At 46.8% G+C, this 22,447-nt stretch overlaps 1 protein-coding gene across 1 annotated transcript; it reads right to left on the reverse strand.

The window, feature by feature from the left end:
* Positions 1-1,140: 1,140 nt before the first annotated feature.
* On the reverse strand, positions 1,141-18,216 carry LOC309345799 (cytochrome P450 2B1-like). The gene is made up of 9 exons (XM_081869196.1): positions 17,776-18,216; positions 17,281-17,443; positions 14,208-14,357; positions 10,292-10,452; positions 9,896-10,072; positions 7,880-8,021; positions 6,687-6,874; positions 4,427-4,568; positions 1,141-1,496 (listed from the first exon to the last, which is right to left on the reverse strand). Exons 1-9 carry the CDS (start codon positions 17,950-17,952, stop codon positions 1,315-1,317), a joined length of 1,482 nt encoding a protein of 493 aa, XP_081725322.1. The 5' UTR covers positions 17,953-18,216; the 3' UTR covers positions 1,141-1,314.
* Positions 18,217-22,447: the final 4,231 nt, after the last annotated feature.

Genomic DNA, 22,447 nt, shown 5'->3' on the forward strand with positions numbered 1-22,447 from the left:
GAGTAGGTCTTCCAGGACTCACAGCCAAGGTATGTACTGTGTTATCTTCCATTCAGAGACACAGAGAAGGTGTTTAGACTAAACTGAAGCATACACAACCCTGCATATCCCAGGCACTTCCTCCAATGTGTCTGTGTACTCACATATATCTTCTTTAAAGATCTTAAATTCTCCTCTTAAGACATTCTGCATTTCTCCCACAGAATAAAATATTGAGTGAGCCACCTCACCTATTTGTTGCAGTGGCGTAGCGTGGGTTGTCAGCACCCGGGGCAAGGCAAGTAATTTGCGCCCCCTAACCCTGGATTTGCGCCCCCTAACCCTATCCCTAACCCTAACCCCCAGATGTTGCGCCCAGTGCGGCCGGCCCCCCCTGCACCCCCCACGCTACGCCACTGATTTGTTGCTTTCTTCTCCCGGTTAATACTCTTTTCTTTTTCTACTGTTATAGGAATTTTGAGGTCTTAGATATATGGTAATGTTCATAACTGCATATACACAGATCAGCACAGGGAGGCCAACCTGGAACCATTTTGATTCCTAAACTGAGCAAATGTTTTCTCTGCAAGGTCAAAACAGAAAAGCCTCCCCATTGACTTTTCCTTCACAAATCCTGTCTTAAGGGTATGTCTGTGTTTGAATAGGGTGTGAGCCTGTGACATGGCCCAGGAACTAATTATTTATCACTACAAAAGACTGGCCAGGCTCCACAGGCAATTCCAAGAACAAGAGAAAAACAATATTGAAATTTCTGTTTTAAGACTACCTTTTCTGTGATGTATCTGAGGGGTGGTCTTAGGTTACACCCCTTCTGTGATGTATGTATGGTGCATCTGGGGGTGGTCTTGATCTACAGGATGGGAATTTCAGAAGTGTTTATAAGCCCTTGCACAGCATTTTTCTGGGTCCTCCTCCTTTCCTGTGTGAGAGGGGAGCACCCTGTTGCAACAGATCAATAAAGATCAAGCTTACTAGCTGCTTTGCTTCTCAATATTCTCTGGTTGGCCTGTTATTTTCTCCTACCAGTAGGGAACCTATGTAAGGACTCTATATGGGCTCTTCGATACCCCATAAGGGAAAAGGGCATATTTTTATTTACAACACTACCATGAGAAAAATCAAGAACAGAAGAAGCGCAAGCAGGGAAGACTCCTTTTATATTGAGTTCTACACATAACACACTTTAGTCACAGTGATTTTCAAAGCAGTTTTTCAGCCACGAACCTTCTTTGTGTTAATATTATCTCCCAATCAGAGAGATAGAAGAGGCACCTATATCCCCCAAATATCTCACACTCATGCAGCAGGGACCATTTACCGTGGAACCACGCAAAGATTATAAGGCCGGGGAAGCTTTGAACTGCCTCGCACATCCGCTGAAATGTCTATTTCCTCCCTCTCCTGGAGAGATTTTAGGTGGAAGTTTTGCAACACCGTTGTGAGGAATAGGAAGAGCTCCATACGGGCCAAACCTTCGCCAAGGCAGACCCTTTTCCCTGGAGAAACAAAAAATAGGATTTTATTATGTATTTTGTATTTTCATTTTGTATTTATGTTGTGAACTGCCCTATGATCTTCGGGTGAAGGGCACTATACAAATTTGATAGTAAGCCAGTGAGAGAGACAGTGTGGTATAGTGGTTAAGAGTGGTAGACTCGTAATCTGGTGAACCGGGTTTGTGTCTCTGTTCGTCCACATGCAGGCCCATGCAAAGGGTGGGAGGGGCAGCTGGGGACACTTGCCCTGGGCTTCCGAATGATAAGCTGGCCAGGGGGCCCCACCAGACTTACGCTGCCATACCAGGAACACCCTGTTACACCCAGCTGACCGAGGACCCCTGCCCCAGGCCACAGACAAGCTCTGCACTGGCCTGGTAATTATAATACAGTGGTACCTCAGGTTAAGTACTGTTACGGCAAAATCTGGGTGCGAGGCTGCTCTGCCACCCAGCTCATCGGACTAAGTCCGTGGGTCCCTGCGGAGGAAAATGAGCTCAGCCGTAGACAGGAGCAAACTGCAGAAGATCCAAGTTTATTGCGCAACAGGTTCAAGGCGAGATTGAACAGTGAGAAAGGGGTGACATGAGTTTTTGAAACTCCCTCCATGTCCCAGAATACAGTGCAAAACACGTCATGAATACATTAAAGAGAGGTTTGGTTACACAGATTACATCATGAATATATTAAAGGGAGGTTGGGTTACACAGATTAACATATGGAGGAGGGAGGGGGGAATATGCAGAGCTGGAGATATGCACAGATAAACACTTCCTGGGGATGAGAAAACAATGGTCCCAAATATGCAAAGTCTGCCACCTGACATTGCCTGGAGGAAAGGCTGATCAGAGCGATTTGACAGGATTAGGGTCTTAACACCTTGCTTGAGGGATTATGCTGGACAGGGGAGGTGTGATGGAGTCCTAGAGAAATTGAGCAAACTGGCACGTTGATTTTCTATGAATTTTATAGATTTTAGTCCCTTTTGACATTGACAATTGGAAATAAATTGATATATTGTAGCGAAGAAGAAGGTGAATAAGACATGCCCCCCCTTCCGTATCAGTACTTAATTCGTTCTGGAGCTCCGTTCTTAACCTGAAGCACCACTCTAGCTAATGGGGCCGCCGGAGCACGATTTCTGTTCTCATCCTGGGGCAAAGTTCTTAACCCGAGGTACTATTTCTGGGTTAGCGGAGTCTGTAACCTGAAGCGTATGTAACCTGAAGCATATGTAACCCGAGGTACCACGGTAATAATATTAATTTTAAAACGTGTGGTGGCCCAGAGGGCCACAATAAATGTGATAATGTAACTCCTTGAGTGTGTTTCTAATAGAGGAGTTATGGTAATCTGTTGCCTTTGAAACTGATGATTTTGCAGGCTGGCCCATTGGGGCAGGAATACAGCTAACAGGTGAATCACAGAGATGCAGCTCACAGATGGGACATGGGTTGCTACATGGTGCAAATGGCTACATGTAATGTGGGTCCCCAACATGCATACTAACCATGTAACAGAACACGGTGAGATTTACCTGCCCCAGTGGTCCCTGGCTATCCCAGCGGTTCTTTGTGAGCAGTGTTATGGAAATTACAGGGGGGGGGGGCACATCTTTAAAGTTGTTAAATGTTACAAATATTATGCATAAATGTATCCTTTCAACTTGACAGCTCAGGGAAGTTACCTAGCTTTAACAATCATATAAAATCAACTCCTTTGCCAGTTTCCTCCATTTCAACACTATTTTGCTCTTGGAAAAACGACTCTTTTCCCTGCCACCTCCTCAAGCGTGAGGACATGTATACATACCTCCTACCCCACGAAGTGCCCAGAGGTGACAATTGCTGAGCTGATTGTTGGCCAAGGAAAGCCAAATCCCATCCCCAGACTTGCCAAGGGGCCAGACATGCAAAGGAAGTTCTATTGTACTTTGGGTGGTGGGACTTCAGAGGTGTTTGCCTATGCTAATCTTATACCTGAGTCTTGCCCGGACATGTCTGCTTATGCTAATCTTGTACCAAAGACTTGTCTGGACATGTTTGCCAAGGTTAAACTAGTGTAACCCCTGTCTACCCCTCCCCTTTTGTGATATGTCAGTGATGTATCAATGATGCTGTACGAACTGTATTCTGGGATATGGTGGAAAAGTTTTAAAAGTCCTTGTCACCCCATCCTCGGGGTTCAAAATTCCTCTTTGAACCTGTTGCACAATAAACTTTGGTCTACAACTTTGGTGACTGGACTCCTTCCTTTATTCTGCAGGGACCCACTGGCTCCGCTCGACGAGCTGGGTGACTGAGCAGCCTCACACCTAGATTTTTCCGTAACAGCAGAAACAGTCTGCTTGAGACACACACACACACACACACACACACACACCCGTGGAGAGATATTTACAGCAGGGTTGACGTGTTCCTAGACTTTGCAAAAGACAGCAGTCTCTGAGAAACGGATTGAGGAAGTGAGAGTCTGGGTCTAATCTTGAAACTTGCTTCTAAATCATCATGTACTGGTGGAGGTGGGATTATTGGGACTTCAGCTTTTGCTTATGTAGCAGTTTATAATCTTGCTTTGGACATGCACATCTATTATGCACATCTATTATGTCACGTGACAAGTTGTTTGTTCAATACTATAAATACCCAGCTCTGGTTGGAGTTGGGGCTTTTTGCTTTTGGGAAAAGATCCCATGAAAAGCCTGCTGTGGCAAAGGCTTTTCTCGGAAGAACCCGGGTCTGCTTCATTGGCAAAGATTCCCGCTACACTAACACAATGCTCAATCCAAGACTTATTTTCCTATTAATTAACCCAACATCCTTGCCCTTCTCACTCTTTCTTTCCTCCTTCCCATCCTTAATTCCTTCTAAGGTTTAGCCGAGCCAGCCCTCCCATGCGTTCCTCCCTCCCATGAAGCTGATGTGCAATACCTGTTGAAAATGGGAGGGAGGCCTCATTCTTCTTGAAGGCCCCGTTTTCATCCAGGAAGTGACGAGGATTGAACTTCCTCGGTGTCTCAAAGTGCTGGGGGTCATGCAGGGAGGACGACAGGAATGGCACTACTGTGGTTCCCTGGAGAGGAAAGACAGAGACCGCAAAAGCAACGGTTGCTGATATATAAAATATATCAGAATTGGAGTGTAGCTTCTACCAAAGGCAGCATGGACTTTGAAGGTTTTAAATGTTTTGAATGTTCTGTTGAAAGCCGCCCAGAGTGGGTGGAGTAGAAATAAGAAATAATAATAATAATAATAATAATAATAATAATAATAATAATAATTAATAATAATTGTTATTATTATTACTATTACTATTATTACTGCAACTGACTCAGTTCAGGGCCTTCTGTTTCCTCTTTATCCTGCATTTGGCCTTTCGCCCTGTGCCAGACCCACCTAAACCAAAGAAACGTAGTTAGTTCAAACCTCCTCAAATGCAGGAGTGAAGATGGCTCAGGCTATTTAAGGTAAGACAGCACAATTATAACAGGATGTTGTGTGTGACTGAGTTTGCTGCCATACTAAAATCCTTCCACAGTGATGAGGGACTGCTTTTCTGTCTTTAGGCGGGATTTGATGTTAGGATATAGTTTCCGTTCCTCCTTAAAAGAGTCAGGCATGATTGTTGTGTGTCCCATGCCTGTTTACTCCCAGCACTCTTCTCGCTGGGAACTTCCGTTTTGTATATAGCTTTTGTTCTGGCTGTTTCCTCGACACGGATGCAAGCAGTCATGTTTTTCCTTTGTTCTGACCTACGTTGAATAAAGCTGTAAATCTGCTCTTCTGTCTGAATCTTCCGTTGCGGAGACTGCTGAAAAGGGCATGCATGAGGAATGTGTCTGAGGCTCGTGTTGCTAATTGACTGATGATGTTTCCACGGGAGACCGGTGATCGTCCGGAGACGACGATGGAGGCCTGCCTGATTGCCTCTGTCTCCCTGGCAGTATCCCAACATTTCTACCACAGGTAGAATGACTAGTGGGGTGCCACAGGGTTCTGTCTTGGGCCCGGTCTTATTCAACATCTTTATCAACGACTTGGATGATGGACTCAAGGGCATCCTGATCAAATTTGCAGATGACACCAAACTGGGAGGGGTGGCTAACACCCCAGAGGACAGGATCACACTTCAAAACGACCTTGACAAATTAGAGAACTGGGCCAAAACAAACAAGATGAATTTTAACAGGGAGAAATGTAAAGTATTGCACTTGGGCAAAAAAAATGAGAGGCACAAATACAAGATGGGTGACACCGGGCTTGAGAGCAGTACATGTGAAAAGGATCTAGGAGTCTTGGTTGACCACAAACTTGACATGAGCCAACAGTGTGACGCGGCAGCTAAAAAAGCCAATGCAATTCTGGGCTGCATCAATAGGAGTATTGCATCTAGATCAAGGGAAGTAATAGTGCCGCTGTATTCTGCTCTGGTCAGACCCCACCTGGAGTACTGTGTCCAGTTCTGGGCACCACAGTTCAAGAAGGACACTGACAAACTGGAACGTGTGCAGAGGAGGGCAACCAAAATGGTCAAAGGCCTGGAAACGATGCCTTATGAGGAACGGCTAAGGGAGCTGGGCATGTTTAGCCTGGAGAAGAGGAGGTTAAGGGGTGATGTGATAGCCATGTTCAAATATATAAAAGGATGTCACATAGAGAAGGGAGAAAGGTTGTTTTCTGCTGCTCCAGAGAAGCGGACACGGAGCAATGGTTCCAAACTACAAGAAAAAAGATTCCACCTAAACATTAGGAAGAACTTCCTGACAGTAAGAGCTGTTTGACAGTGGAATTTGCTGCCAAGGAGTGTGGTGGAGTCTCCTTCTTTGGAGGTCTTTAAGCAGAGGCTTGACAACCATATGTCAGGAGTGCTCTGATGGTGTTTCCTGCTTGGCAGGGGGTTGGACTCGATGGCCCTTGTGGTCTCTTCCAACTCTATGATTTTATGATTCTATGATTCTAGGTATCCTGCCTCACTGATTACTCCTCAAGTTTGCTGCACTACACAGACGCACATCTCCTCCTGCTTCCTGTTAATGATGGAAAGTGGAAGCACAACTATCTAAGCCACTGCAGCTTCCTACTCTTTCACAGGGGGGTGCGAACACACATGTGCACAGCTGCATCTGTACACCTGCAGGTAGTATTTTGGACCTGTCACTAATGCTTCTGTTGGTCACATGGCTCACCGCACCTTGGGAATGCTGAAGCCCCGGAAATGTGTGTCACAGGTCACCAAATGAGGAGGTGACAGTGGGGAGACGTCTATAAAGCGCTGGATCTCATGAATGACAGCATCCGTGAAGGGCATCTGACTCCGGTCCTCTAAGGAGGGGCTGCGGTTCCTCCCAATGACCCGGTCAATCTCCTCTTGGACCTTAGCTGTAAAGAAGAGAGAAGGGTTAAAACTATATACTGTGGTACCCAGGCGGTGGGAGGTGGTTAGATATATGCATTTATAGGAGGAGGAAAGATTTCTGATAGCCTTTCTTTCCTTGGCAATCACTCTTGGCTGATTAAGATTGTCTTCCATGAATATGGTCTTAACAGTGTGTCCCTAAGTGACTGTGGAGGCCAATTCTGGATCCACACATCCTTCCACATTAGGGACATAGGTTTCTGGGGGCAAGTTGATCATGGTGAGGATTTGCCAAACGTATCTCCCTTTCATCCTGAGTTCGTGCTTCTTCAAAGTTCCCTGATGCCTTTGGTAGAGGCTATTCTCCAATTCTGATATATTTTATATCAGAGCAGTATAGAAAGTAAAATCAAAATGGAGCTCAAGGTTTGCATACAGAAGGTTATTTTTCTGGCATCTCCAATTAAAGGATTAATGTAGAAGCTGATGGAAAGAACCAATCTCCATCTGAGAGCCTGGCTGCCAGTCAAAACAGATAAGAAGGGGCTAGACTGGGGGTAAGGAAGACCTTTTTGAAACCAGGGGCCGTAGTCTTTTGTGTAGAACCTTTCAGGGACCACATGACAATTGTGGGCAGAACCAAAGCCAAAAGTGGATGGAGCAACAGGTGTGACTCTCGGCTACCTTCCAGTCATGCAAAAGCCAACAACCTGCCCCATCATCTCAAGAAACTGCTACGAATGGTCTAAAACTACTCCAGATTATTCCCAGCAGCAATTTCACATCAAACCACCACTGTTCCAGTGTGAACCCTAGAATAGTCGGAGTGCTTGCCATAGATGTTCTGGCCCCGGGGTGATCAAAGAAAGGACCTGGGCAGGCTAAAGTTCGGGTTTTGTCCCAGTGGAACTTTCATAGGCTAGAGCTAAAAGGGAGTCCTGGTTTATTTGGCAAGGAAGGAACCCATAAGCCAGCCCAAAAGATGGGCAACAAGACTGAGCGAGGAAGATTTGGTCTTGTTTTTTCACCTTCTATCTCTGGGTATCGGAGGAGGATGAGAAGCCCATATCTGAGGGTGCTGCTGACTGTCTCTGTCCCTGCAAAGAACAGGTTAAGAACCGTAACAGCCAAGTTCTCATTATGGAATTCCGAAGTTGGGTTCCCTTTCTCCTGACACAGGGAGGAAGAAGAGGAGGGAAGAAGAGAGCAAGTTATACAACCAGGAGCCAATCAGCATGCCTGCACAAAGATTTTATGGAAGGCTGGTGTATGGCCAGCAGGATTTCCTTTCCGTATATTTAGATCAATTATGAAAGAACAATTATGCTGTATATTATCAACCTCTATTACATAGAAATATTTTGGTTTATACATTCCCTGAATGAGATTGACTGGATACAAGTTAATGAAAATGAAGACATCTGTACTTGAAAATATTTAAGTGTACCGGTTGAGGTGGTCCTCCTACGAGATTTTGCCCTGTCAATTTATTTTGACAGCTGATACTTTTGAGATTGTGGGACGCAGGTGGCGCTGTAGGTTAAACCACAGAGCCTAGGACTTGTCGATCAGAAGGTCGGCGGTTCGAATCCCTGTAACGGGGTGAGCTCCCATTGCTCAGTCCCTGCTCGTTCCAACCTAGCAGTTCGAAAGCACGCCAAAGTGCTCTGGCAGGAAGGTCAACGGCGTTTCCATGTGCTGCTCTGGTTTGCCAGAAGCAGCTTAGTCATGCTGGCCACATGACCCGGAACCTGTACGCCAGCTCCCTCGGCCAATAAAGTGAGATAAGCACTGCAACCCCAGAGTCAGCCACGACTGGACCTAATGGTCAGGGGTCCCTCAGGTTACAGAGGCTTCAGGTTACAGACTCCACTAACCCAGAAATAGTCCTTCAGGTTAAGATCTTTGCTTCAGGATGAGAACAGAAATCGCGCAGCAGCAGCGGGAGTCCCCATTAGCTAAAGTTAAGCTCAGGTTAAGAACAGTTTCAGGTTAAGAACGGACCTCCAGAACAAATTAAGTTCTTAACCCGAGGTACCACTGTAGTTTAATAAATATTATATTATTATCTTTTTGGATAAGCCGTTGACAAAGGCATTTTTGGGCAAACCATATTGGGCAAATTGTGTAAATTAAGAACCCATCTTTTAGGGAAAGAGATGTTCTGTTTTGGACATCATCCTTGTATGCTTCCTGTTTGTGTGTACATCATTCTTCAGCGGAGAAAGCACAGTTGTAAGTCCCACAGACATCTCACTTTCTGGGCTCTTTCTCATCCCATGGCCCTTGCATGAAGGAAGCCACACTTGGGGGTCTTCCAAACTTACCTTTTGCCCCGTGCCTTCTAGGCAGAGGTCTGTGCTTTAAAGCTCCAGGGCCAACCACTTTTTGATTGTTTGTTAGCCCTGCCACTTTCCCCAGGAAAACCCACTTTTCAATGCTGGACATTGGTGGAGGAAGCCACTCAGGCGCCTGGGGCGGTGTGCCCAGGGGTGGGGCAAGCCGCCCGTAGGGGCAGGGCACACCGCGGGGCCTCTGGAGTCTGCCTGCCTCCTCCCACTCAGCCGCCCTACAGCTGTGGGGGAGGCAGTGGACGGACCGTTTGGGCAGCGCAGAGCCTGCAGGCATCCAAGCCACCGTGTCTCTCCCAGGAGAAATGTGTGGCTTGGGCGCACTGCAAGCCCCATGGTGAGTGCCGCCCAGCATTTTGTCACCCCCCTCAGTGGTGACACCCAGGGCAGTCCACACCCACCGCACCCCCTTGCTCCGCCCCTGATGCTGGACCAGAACAAATGGCAATTTGGGTTTTTCCATGGATTGCTGTTTGCTCCGATTCATTGGCAAAGAGTAGATTGTAATGGAGAAATCATGGGACCCAAAAGAAAAAGAGGGAAGCATTTAGACACGGTGCTTTCAAGTGTGGACCTGTGCCTAGAAATGCAGCACAAAATGAAGTCTGGACGAGCCCTTTATGGCAGAGCAAAGACTGGTGAGAAGGTCAACCTGCAATAACTGGGAGACACACGGTTCCCCCCAACAAGTACCTGCTCCATTTTGGCCAGGAAACAGTCAATGAAGTCCCGGAGGCAATTTGGATCGAAGGACTCCCGGTGGATCTGGACCCTCTGAGAGATGAAGTTTATTAACTCCTTCATGTACTTGGGCACTTCTTGGTGAGGCCCAGGCAGGATCCGCATCAGGCCTGGGAAAAAATTCTTCATCTTTGAAGAAAAATAACAGACATAACTGTCTAAGCTTCCTCATTGTATTGCACCCCATGGTCTGGACCCCTTAATGCCCAGGCCCTGTACTATGTCCTCCCAACCCACACCCAAATAAAAATGAGCCATTTTTTTTAAAAGTGGAGGGCATGAAATAACCAGGTTACGGGAGGCTATGGATGCATTCTCTTGTCCCAGGTGAGCAGGTGCCTCCATTACCTGCGACGCTGTGGAAAACACGAGCCGGAAGGATTTGTTGATCACATCAAGTAAAAAGACAAACTGTTTGTCTTCATATTCGAACCGCTGGCCAAAAACCACAGAGCAGATAACATTGGAGACGGCATGGCTGAGGTAGAAGGTCGGGTCAAATAGGTGCCCTGCGGAGGTGGAAAATGGGGACAACATCACCTAAGATGCCAGGACGCATCTGTGGTCAAATGAGTTATAATAAATAATAATAATAATAATAATAATAATAATAATAATAATAATTGTTAAGTTGTGGGTGAACATATCAGACGACACAGCGATTCTTCAAACAGCTCTTGTTTATTCACAGGCCAGGACAGAACTGAACTGAAGGGTTCAGTCAGCCTGCTTATATAGAGCTCCAGTACAACGTAACTGTAACAATTTTCTAAAACTATCCAATCACTGAACGTCACTTTCAATCCCTTATTTGCATAACTATCAACAGTATCCCCCTGCTGGCCCAGGGTGAAAACTTCAGTACATAACAATAATAATTTATTTATACCCCGCCCATCTGGCTGGGTTTCTCCAGCCACTCTGGGCAGCTCCCAACAAAATATTAAAAACATCCAACATTAAAAACTTCCCTAAACAGGGCTGCCCTCCTTGGGAGAAAGAATATGCCTAATGGACACTGGTGCATTTAGCTAAAAATGGCTCCTGAATGTTTTAACAGCATCCAGAAATATGCAAACGATGCTTCTCCAGCTAGATGAAGCCAAATAAACCTCTGCACATGGTCAGGATCTTGCCATGCCGTGGAATACTAGAAAGCTTGGGGGCTGTCTTTCCTCTTAATTAGGCAAGATATAGAAAGTCCCCTCAATTCTATTAAAAACTTTCCAGAGGGACAGAGAAAGCAAAGAAGAAAGATTATTTGGCATTTAAAGAATACACTCTTATCTAATATTAAACTGTCAAGACGTAGGCAGAAAACACAGAGGGTTATATCTACCCTCATGTGCAAACTGTGCAAAAAATTAAACTCTATATAGTGAATTTCAAGAGATCCTTAAGACAATGACTTGGAAAGCTGTGGTAAAAGAGAGGCAACTTTGCCTTTTCAATAGCTGAGGGGAAAGCCTAAGGAAATAAGGAAAAGGGACAAGGCCATCTTGCAGTTTCACCCAGCAAGGCAATTCCAAGCCATCTTCTGAGGAACCTTCCAAATTCCTCAGGGACTCGTGAGGCATGTGTCAGGGGTGCCTCTAGCTCCCAGCTCACAGAGGACCAACGCCAAGCTGATATTATGTACAAAAGTCTTTATTGAAGTATAGTTTCCATTTTAAAGCCAGAGCGTGCAGCCCTTCGTCTAGACTCTAGATCGGCGAAGTCCTATCTGAATCACTTCCCCTTCCGCACCAGTTTAAGATCCTAGCCCTGCTCCACCTCCTGCGCTGCTCTCTTCTCCTCTGGGTCCTCCTGCCCGCTGGGGCATTGCCCTTCCTGGACTCTTCCGACGCTGAGTCGCTTAGCTCCTCCGCCTGCCTCCGGCGTGCTTTAGGACCCGGTTCCCAATCCTCACTCTCTGCTGTCCCGCGCTCCTGTACATTTGAACTTGCTTCTCGCGCCAACCCAGTGACCTTTCTCCTAACCGTTACACTACTTCTGTCACTGCTTCCCTCTTCCGGGACACTGGCCGGATCTGACCTCCCTTCCGTTGTCCGACTCTCCGAGGAAGGCATGGTCAGCTCTGCCTCGTCTTCTCTCCCTGGTGGGGAAAGCACTGGCCCCGATGCCTGGGACTCTTCCCCCCCACTCTGCTCTGGTGGGGAAGCTGGTCCTGATCTCCAACTACTGCTCTGGGAGTCCCTGCTGCCCCCTTGCTCCTGGGGCGTTCCCCTTGGGACCCCCCTGCCCCTGGCCACTGGCGCTCCCTTCTGTGAATCTTCCGATTCGCTGGAGAGGCTCATGGAATCCCTCGGACCACTGTCCTCTTCTCCTACGCTCCCCTCGGATTCTTCCCCTTCGCTCTCCATCTCCCCTCTTCCCTGTGCCTCTGCTCCTGAGCCCCTGACAGCATGTTTAGTGATTAATTTATTTCAGAACGAGGCATGGCTAGTCATTGATTTATTTTGGACGGTCGAGCTGTTCAGAAGGGCTTACTCTGGGGGGCGGGAGGGCAGGAGAACCTTTTGAATCCTCCTTAAAAAACAAAATCCTGAGGCAACTCCTGTGGCCCTCTAAAGGCCCATGGCCTTGGAAAGGCTCCCCTCACCCTCCAGGCCTTGAGGAGAGAGACAAAGGGAGAAAGGAAGAGGCAGCTCCTGGCAGAAAGGCAGCCATTTTGAGCCTGGCGTTCATCTAGTCTCCTCATGGCGGGAGAGTGGGAAAAGGCGGGAAAAGGACTCCACTAGAGGACGCCTCCCTGATATCTCCTCGGTTTGCTCACATCCCTTGTCTGGACTGAGGAGAGAGAAAAATGGGTCTTATTTCTCCACAGAAACAATCCCAGGACTCGTTTGGTTCCTCACCAGATGTCTCACCCCTCAAGTCTCTGAGGGAAGAGGGAAACGGAGGCAGACAAGCCCAAGGTTTATACAGGGGTCAGCAATTTTTTTCAGCAGGGGGCCGGTCCACCGTCCCTCATACCTTGTGGGGGGCCGGACTGTATTTTATGGGGGGAAATGAACTGTTATGTACTGAGTTGAATAGGATCCAAACTGCAGCAGTCTGATTGGTCCTAGAACAATAGGATCCAAATTGCAGCAGTCTGATTGGTCCTAGAACAATAGGATCCAAATTGCAGCAGTCTGATTGGTCCTAGAACAATAGGATCCAAATTGCAGCAGTCTGATTGGTCCTAGAACAATGCAGCAGTATGATTGGTTGGCAGGAACCACCCAATCATGCTCCAGATATAAGTGAATCCACAACCTGATTGGCTTACAGTAGAATTCCAGAATTAGCCAATCATGTGCAGCCCATTGTGTAAATAATGTATATAAAGCAGATACTTTGAGGGGACATTCATTCATTCCTCCTCACCACTATGAGCTGAATAAAGAGCATGAAATCACTTTGCGACTCTGAGTATATTTCATGAACGAATTCCTATGCCCCACAAATAATCCAGATATGCATTTTAAATAAAAGGGCACATCCTACTCATGTAAAAACACGCGGATTCCCGGACTGTCTGTGGGCCAGATTGAGAAGGCGATTGGGCCGGATCCAGCCCCCAAGGCCTTAGTTTGCCTACCCATGGTTTATAATAATGATGATAATGTATTATTTATACCCCACTCATCTGGCTGAGTTTCTGAGGGAAGGCGCCGGGTGCTCAGAAAACCACAGAATCTGGCACCACAATGGACCCCTCTGTGGTGATTAAAGCCTTTTTTGCACATCTGGGCTGGAACACAAGGAGATCCTTTACAGTGGTACCTCGGGTTAAGTACTTAATTCGTTCCGGAGGTCTGTTCTTAACCTGAAACTGTTCTTAACCTGAAGCACCACTTTAGCTAATGGGGCCTCCCACTGCCACTGTGCGTTTTCTGTTCTCATCCTGAAGGAAAGTTCTTAACCCGAGGTACTATTTCTGGGTTAGCGGAGTCTGTAACCTGAAGCGTCTGTAACCTGAAGCGTATGTAACCCAAGGTACCACTGTATATGCCACAATCTTCCTTAAGGGACTAACGCCATCTCCTGAAACCAGATGACAAACTCTGTGGGCAAAGCGGCAGGTGCAAAGGAGGAAAGCCGGGTCCACTTATTTGACAAGCAACTGAACGGTTGTGAGGAAAGCATGGCGGGTGTTTTGGCAGGATGAGGGTTCAGGCCTGAGCGGCCGTTCCTCAGTTACAAGATCGTTTTCCTCGCCTACTGCTGCCACAATGTCAAAAAGCACATGGCGCCCCTTCTGAGGGGAAACGTTCACCTTCCGTTTTCCTCAGGGCTTCCACCAGGAACTGGGCCTCCTCCTGGATCCGCTCCTCGATGGACCTCTTCCCCATCCCAAAGTTCCTCAGGGTTGTGAGGGAGAAGCGACGCAGCTGCCTCCACCGTTCCCCGTTGGTGGAAACCACACCTGGAAATGGAGAAAAACGCCACAAAAAAGGCAGAAGACTGGGGGAGAAAAGATGGAGGCGCTACATGGAAAACAATGGCACACACAGAACCTCCCTCTAGTTTAACAATCCCGTTCTCACAGGGGCAGCCATATGTTCCAGGGGGGACATTTTCTTCACTACAAGTCAGGTCCAAAAGAAGATGGAAGGGCCACACAGAGAACAGTGGAAAAAGCAATGTTTTTCTGGTTTCTCTGAGATGAAGAGGGATAGAATCACAGTATTGTAGACATGGAAGGGACCCCAGGGGTCCTCTAGTCCAACCCCCTGCATTGCAGCAGTTATAGAGGAAGCCATGGCATGGAGGTCACCGCACAGAAAGATGGAGGGACAGTTGGCATGAGGTGTGGCGAAGCAGACTTGTGGTATAATTTCACCGCCTTGAATCAGCTCCAGGGCAGCAGGCCTCTGGACCAGGCCTATGGCTCTCCTTCTTGGGACCTCCCAACCATCCCAACAAGAGTTCGGCTTTCCAGTGGTAACAAGAAAGAAATGGAAGATGGAGAGAGAGAAGTTGAGAATGAGGGCAGGGAGGAATGAAGGGAGAGAGAAGAAGCAGCTTACCTACATTAAATAGGGACGGGCATAAAATTAGATTCAGTTCACATTTAATTCACACTCATTTATACTTTGCAAAACAATAGGAGAACGGAAACACAGCCACACTTCAAAATTTGCACTTGTCCAAATTTTGCAGTGCAGTTCTCCAGCCAATATTTATAAAAACAGTGGAAAGCAGGCATTAAAATATATTCGTGAAACAGTGAAAATAACATCAAAATGCATTGTATTGGGGAAAATTGCTTGCAAAGATAAAATGTGTACAGTGGTGCCTCGCAAGACGAAATTAATCCGTTCCGCGAGTCTCTTCGTCTTGCGGTTTTTTCGTCTTGCGAAGCACGGCTATTAGCGGCTTAGCGGCTTTAAGAAAAAGGAAACAAACTCGCAAGCCCATAGGGAAATTCGTTTTGCAGAACGACAAAAAATGGAAAACTCTTTCGTCTAGCGAGTTTTTCGTCTTGCGAGGCATTCGTCTTGTGGGGCACCACTGTACATTAGTCACAACGGCACACAAAAATGTGCTTACTAGGAGAAATCCGAGCTAAAACACTGGAGAATTATGGAGAGGTTTGTTGCTGTTTTTAAAGAAAAGTGGTGTGAAAATGTGGAGAAGTGGAAAAATGAGAAGTCTAGAAAAGCCAGATTGGTTGACCTTGCCATTCGTAGGAGTGAAATGGGGGAAAGTGAGAACACTGGAAAGTGAGAAAATCGAAAGTGAGTCAAATTTCTCCCCCATCCCTAGAAAAGGAAGATAGGAAAAATGCCTTGGAATGATAGAGTTGGAAGAGATCACCATGAACTTCTATTCCAACCCCCTGCCATGCAGGAATGCAGGAATACTGAGTCAGACCACTTAGTCCATCTAGCTCAGATAATACTGAGACTAGAACAGTTGGAAGGATGAGGTGTGTGTGGCAGAAAGAAGGCAAAAGGGGGGAAGGAAGGAAGGAAGGAAGGAAGGAAGGAAGGAAGGAAGGGGGGGGGGAGACCATGCAAACCTTTTCCTCTTCTTTCCCCCCACACCTTGGCTCCAGCACCACTTACCACAGTCATGCACATCACTGAAAAGTTTCCTATAGTGGAATGCAATTTCCAGGCTAAAAGTAGTCCTGAGCTATATTAAATTATAGAATCACAGTGCTGCTTCTCCCTCTGGTGGCTTCAGTTATAGGTTCATGTTTTGGTATATCTTGTAAATCAAGTGCACCACACCTCTTGTTTTCTCATTTATTATGATGGTACTCTCCACTTGTATGTTATCTCATCGCAAATATCCAGATAAATTGCTTTATTGTTGCTTCTTGTGAATGTAGAATCCCAGGCTGGGCTTGGTTTGATTTACTTTTTATATGTTTGACTCATGAAGTCCTATTTTATTATTGGGTTTACATGGATAATGTTCAAAAATAAGAAGAAAAAGACAGGGATCGTAGAAAGCTGCCTTCTATCGAGTCAGGCATGTGGTCCATCCAGCTCAGTATACTGACTGGCGCCTGCTCTCCATTGTTTCAAGTAAATGCCAGAGACTGTAGCTGGGACATTCGGCATTCAGAGCAGGTACTCTTGACACTGAGCTATGGCCCTTCCTCAGTGGCGTAGCGTGGGGGGTGCAGGGGGGCTGGCCGCACCGGGCGCAACATCTGGGGGGGGGGGCGCGCTCGCCGCCTCCGGAGTCGCCAAAGAGCCTCGGGCGCAGGCTGTAGCAGAGCCCCATGTCTCGCGGAACCGACGAGCTGTGTGCGTGTCCGGGCTGTAGGCGTCCGGCAGGCAGCGGCTCTCAGCGCTTGCCACGGTCCCCGCGTGTCAGGGCCGCGGAGGGCGCACCAGGCAGCCCCTCCTCACAGCCCCGCCGCCGCTGCTGCTGCAGCTGCTGGGCCATGTTGCATTTTCCTCGCCTCTCTGCCCTCCTCCTCCTCCGGGCAAGCGGCGTCGTTTGGGCGGCAGCGCCAGCGGCAACTCGCCTCAGATCACCTGACACGGACCCGCCGCCGCCGCTGTGGCTACCTTACCGTAAATACCCCAGCCCAGGCAGCAGCAAGAAGAAGCTGGCAGCGGCGGCAGGTTAGGGGTTAGGGGCGCAAATTACTTGCCTTGCCCCGGGTTAGGGGGCGCAAATTACTTGCCTTGCCCCGGGTTAGGGGGCGCAAATTACTTGCCTTGCCCCGGGTTAGGGGGCGCAAATTTCTTGCCTTGCCCCGGGTGCTGACAACCCACGCTACGCCGCTGCCCTTCCTCTAATATTGCAAGATAAATTTATCCCATCTCAGCTTTCAGTTGCATTCATTTCTGCTACAAACACTCTATTTTCAAGCTGCCACTTACCATAATCCCTGATGCTTTCATCCACACCCATCATCGGTCCTCTCCCTCCAAATGCTTCTGCATTATCTATGAGTGCTTCCTTTATGGTTCCATAACCGCACAGCACCACAATTGGCCGGGTGCCCATGTAGACAGTGAAGACTGAGCCATACTGCTCCTGGAACTGCCAAGAGACAAAGAACACACCGGATACTTGGAAAGCGACAGCATGAAAGGGTGTGATTCGGTGGAAGACCACGTGCTTTGCATGCAGAAGGACCCAGGTCCAGTCCCTGCCATCTAAAACCCTGGAGAGCTACTGCCGGACAGTGCAGAGCAGAAGAAAACATGACTAGATGGATCAATAGTCTGAATCTGTATAAGGCAGTTTCCTCTTTTTCTGCAGTAACAAATCCTGCCTAGGGGTAGCTCCTCCTCTTCCACTCCAAATGCCACTGGGACACCTCCTTCACATAGCAGCCCCCAGCCCTGCTGGCAGCAGAGACCCACACTCACCTTCTGAAAAGATGTTATGATGTTCCGAACATCCAACTGGAGCAAATTGCCCAGCAAAGGCAATGGGGTGGGGCCTGGGGGCAGCTTGGCCTTTGTGGCATCTCTCCTCCGGATTAGGATAAACAAGAAGGTGATGCAGGAGACCAGCAAGAAGGGCAAGACTCCAAAGAGGCCCATTTGGGAGCTGGTGGCCGTCGTTGGCTTTGCTGCTCCTGGTACTTTGGTTCTGCAAAGAAGTGGATGGGTATCCCAAGCGCTGCCTATAAATCAAAGGAGCCTGAACTCATTTAAAGATTAACAATTTTCCACGAATGAGCCTGTGTTAAGAATAACAGGGAGAAAGGTCAGTTTGCATAACTTATCTATTATGAGTTTTGCCAGCACACTTTGGTGTCCTCTCCACATTGGTATCAGCAAGGAAGGCAACAGAGGACACTCCTCATGACTAGAGAGGTTAATTCCCGCCCCTGATTGCCCCAGGGCGATGATCTGAGTGAATAAAAGTTCATTCAGTGACATTATTTTGGGGAGAAAGTCTACATAGTTTCATGTATTTGGGCTGTTCATTGGCCAGACCTTTGCTGCATAGGGGAGGCTGAGTCTGTTCCCAGCGGTAGCAGTGGCTCTGGGTTCAGTGCGCAGAGGCGACTCTAGAGGAGTGCATCCAGTGGGGTCATACCAGCACAGAGCTTCTGGGCCTTACTGAAATTCAAGGCCAGCCTTTTCTCCTTGAGAAACAACATCTCCAGGATGTTGTTATTTGCAGACTGCAATGTCCTTTGTGGGGCATACCAGGAGAGGCGATTCCATGGGTACGAGGTTCCTAGGCCGTATAGGGCTTTAAAGGGAACAGCATCATTCCCAGGAGTCTTCTGACTCAGGAAATGTGGCCAGGAAGGTACAGAGACACTTCCTGTTCGTTCAAGCAGCCATGAGGCTTTATTTCTTTATTTCCTCTTTCTTTAAGTGTAAGAACCAAAACAAAACCGCTTTGCACAAGGATTTATCTTCAGGTGCTGCAAAACCCCTTTCAGCCCAGGCGCATCTCTACCCGCCCCACACCTGACATCATCCATGATGCCAAAGGTAGGGTGCGATGTGTGGTTTGGCCAAAAGGGCTTCAGGGGCCAAAAGGTACAGTCTGATAGGCCTAATTGGAGATGCCCCACTGTTGGTCTGGACATAGCTGAGCCAACCCTACACTCTGAAATTTCTGAGAAATTCAACTTCCCCCAGTATCCAGAGGATCTGTCTACCGCCTCTTACCTCCTTCCAAAAAATAAAAAAAAAAGTTGAGCTCTGACATTTAAGACAACTCTTAAAACTAATGCTTTTTTCCTAGAAAAATAGGTGCCGGTACTCACCATGAAGTTGTTACACTAAGTGCCACACTTTTTTTAAAAAAAATAATTTTTATTAATTGGCCAATCACATCAAATTAAATCACATCACATAAATTCCGAATTACAAAGCCAAATTTTAAATTTTGTTGGGCGGACCCATACTTCAAGATCCAAAGGGGGATTCTAATCATCTTCTTGCTACTGCGTTAATGTCCAAATCAGTCCCGATCAGTCCAAACAGAGTTCATAATTCTATCCAGTCTTATCTTGCTGTTTCCACATCATACCACACTTTTTAAGCAAGAGAGAGGGGGGTACGGGTACTGCGTGCCCTTCAGCACCCCCTGGGGGAAAAGCACTGCTTAAAACAATTCCGCTCGTTGGTTGATTTCCCCCCTGCTGTCATCCCACAGGGAAACCCCTCCTGCCCTGGAGAAAGCTTAGCTAGGATGGAGCTCTTCCTCTATTTGACCACCATCTTGCAGAGGTTTACCCTAACGTCTCCCATCGCCTCTGAGGAAATGAACACAGTGGTGCCCCGCAAGACGAATGCCTCACAAGACGAAAAACCCGCTAGACGAAAGGGTTTTCCGTTTTTCAAGGCGCTTCGCAAGACGAATTTCCCTATGGGCTTGCGTCGCAAGACAAAAACGTCTTGCGAGTTTTTTCCCTTTTTTCCCCTTTTCTAAGCCACTAAGCCGCTAATAGCCACTAAGCCGCTAAAAGCCGCTAAGCCGCTAATAGCGCTAATCCGCTAAGCCGCTAATAGGGATGCTTCGCAAGACGAAAAAACCGCAAGACGAAGAGACTCGCGGAACGAATTATTTTCGTCTTGCGAGGCACCACTGTACAGAATACAGTGGGAAACAATTAAAAGGTGATATGTCCAGGGTTAGCTGTTGTCAGATGAGGGTGGTGGTTGCTCGTGAGTAACCAGGCAGGACTCCGACCTGTCTTTTACAGGTTTTATTGATGCAAACTATTTACTGTGCAGAACCACAAAGTTCATGTCCGTCTTAGTCACTTGCAGAATTTGGGAGTGGCCTCATCCGGCTTCTCCCCTAACATAAGAACTTAGACACCCCAAATCTCCGCCTCCCCTCCTTGCATTTCACCCCTCTCTGGAGGCTGGGTGACGGAAGTGGCGTGTGTGCCTCTCGGCCAGCTGGGTTACGTGAGGTTCCTGGGCTCTCAGCAGCATCTTTGAGCCCTCTCCTCACTTGGCTCCCCCCTTCCCTCTCTGCTCCACTGGAGGTGTGGATTCTATTAATGTTTAATTGTTTTATGCTGTTCTTATTCTATCCAAAAGCTGCCTTGAGTCCCTGTCAGGGGGAAAAGCTGGGGTATAAGTAAATTGTTGTTGTTGTTTGTTGTTAATAATAATAATAATAATAAATAACAACAACAACAACAACAACTTTCTCCAGCTCTACAATTTCCTTTTGGAGGTCAGGCAAACAGAATCACACATAGTATTCCAAGGGCAATTGCACCATTGATTCATATATTTATCAAATCATATTAATCAAGGGAGACGGGGCATGTTCACACTTCTTGTGTTCCTGCTTCGTATTCTTTTTCTCACAGCTAGCAATGATTGCTCCACTTTCATTTTCTCGTGTTCTTTCGTGGCAGGGAACAAAAAAAGATACTGAAATGTCTACCATCCATTTAAATCTTTATTTCCACCATCAATCAAGCTTTCTGCTTTGCTTTAAACAATTTAATAATTACTTTCTTTTGTTTTTCCAGCAACAGAAGGCGGTACTCCCAAATCTTTAGTCTTTGGATTGCTTTTCTTTAACATGATGGCAATGAACCTTTGTTGTATGGAAGTCAAGATTGTTCTCGGAACTGGTTTTTGGTCATTGTCACTGATATGGTGTCTCCCTCTCCAGCTACTGATGAAGTGGGGCAGCACCTGCCATTTCTGAACTATGCTTTGCTGTCTGGAATTTAAGATTGCTCCACAGACTGGTGCTTTTTTGTGGGTGTATTCTGCAACATGCCATTTATGCAATAATAATGCATTCTCAAGGGATTTATACTGGACTACCAGCAGGTGGCGCTGTGGTCTAAACCACAGAGCCTAGGGCTTGCTGATCAGAAGGTCGACGGTTCAAATCCCCGCGATGGGGTGAGCTCCTGTTGCTCGGTCCCTGCTCCTGCCAACCTACCAGTTCGAAAGCACGTCAAAGTGCAAGTAGATAAATAGGTACCGCTCTGGCGGGAAGGTAAACGGCGTTTCCGTGCGCTGCTCTGGTTCTCCAGAAGCGGCTTAGTCATGCTGGCCACATGACCTGGAAGCTGTACGCCGGCTCCCTCGGCCAATAAAGCGAGATGAGCACCACAACCCCAGAGTCGGCTATGATTGGACCTAAAGGTCAGGGGTCCCTTTTCCTTTTTACCCACGCAACATTCCACTTTATTAGTAATTCTCCAACGTTTTCCCAATGCAACTACATGATTGCTGCCAAGAGGGGCACTCTTGTGCTGTAGCACAACGAAAGCAAGATATAAAGCAATGCTCCACAACATCTGTCATGTGAAAAGACCCAGGATGGTTTTTTAAAAAATTTTGCAGAGATATATCAAATATTAATCATAAAAACAAGATTGCAAGGAATCTCCTGGTTTTCCATCCTCCCCTTTGTGGGTCCTATTATTATTCATTTCCTCCCGCATCTTTTATGATGATCCAAATCTTTTACATCTCTACTATGTCTGGAATCCACCCTTAAATTACAAGAGATATTCCAACCCTATTAACCATTTTAACTGTTTACAATGGTCTTTAAGATAAGTTATAAATTTCCCCCATTCCTTATTTAAATTTCGGTCTTCCTGATTTCTGATTCTTCCAGTCATTTTGCCATTTCAGCATAGTCCATCAACTTCATGTGCCATTCTTCTCTGGTAGGAACTTTATCTCCTTCCCATCTCTGAACCAATAACATCCATGCAGCCATGGTCACATACATAGTCTTTTCTGATACCTTCGGATTTCAGCACCTAGAATTCCTAAAAAGATAGCTTCAGGTTCTTTAGCAAAGGTTATTTTTAACATTTTTTCAACCTGTTATATATCATTTCCCAAAACCCTTTTACTACCTTACAATTGCACCACATATCATAGAAGGAGCCTTCTTTTTCCTTACATTTCCAGCATACATTTGAGCATGTTTTATCCATTTGTGGTAATTTACTAGGAGTTAAATACCATCAATGCATTATTTTCATATGCAACATATATTTATATGCAAATATAAATTGTTGGTATACTCTAAAGACAGAGGCAGATTCCCCCCTGCCAGATTTATGATATGAGG

Source organism: Podarcis erhardii, assembly GCF_964252035.2.
Source record: "Podarcis erhardii genome assembly, chromosome: 7".
NCBI lineage: Eukaryota > Metazoa > Chordata > Lepidosauria > Squamata > Lacertidae > Podarcis > Podarcis erhardii.

Coding starts and splice junctions, on each gene's coding strand:
- LOC309345799 (XM_081869196.1), bottom strand. CDS start 17,952: ATGGGCCTCTTTGGAGTCTTGCCCTTCTTGCTGGTCTCCTGCATCACC. Junction 6,875..7,879: donor CCGATACCCAGAGATAGAAG/GTGAAAAAACAA, acceptor TCTTCTTTACAG/CTAAGGTCCAAGAGGAGATT. Junction 1,497..4,426: donor CTCCCTCCCATTTTCAACAG/GTATTGCACATC, acceptor TTGTTTCTCCAG/GGAAAAGGGTCTGCCTTGGC.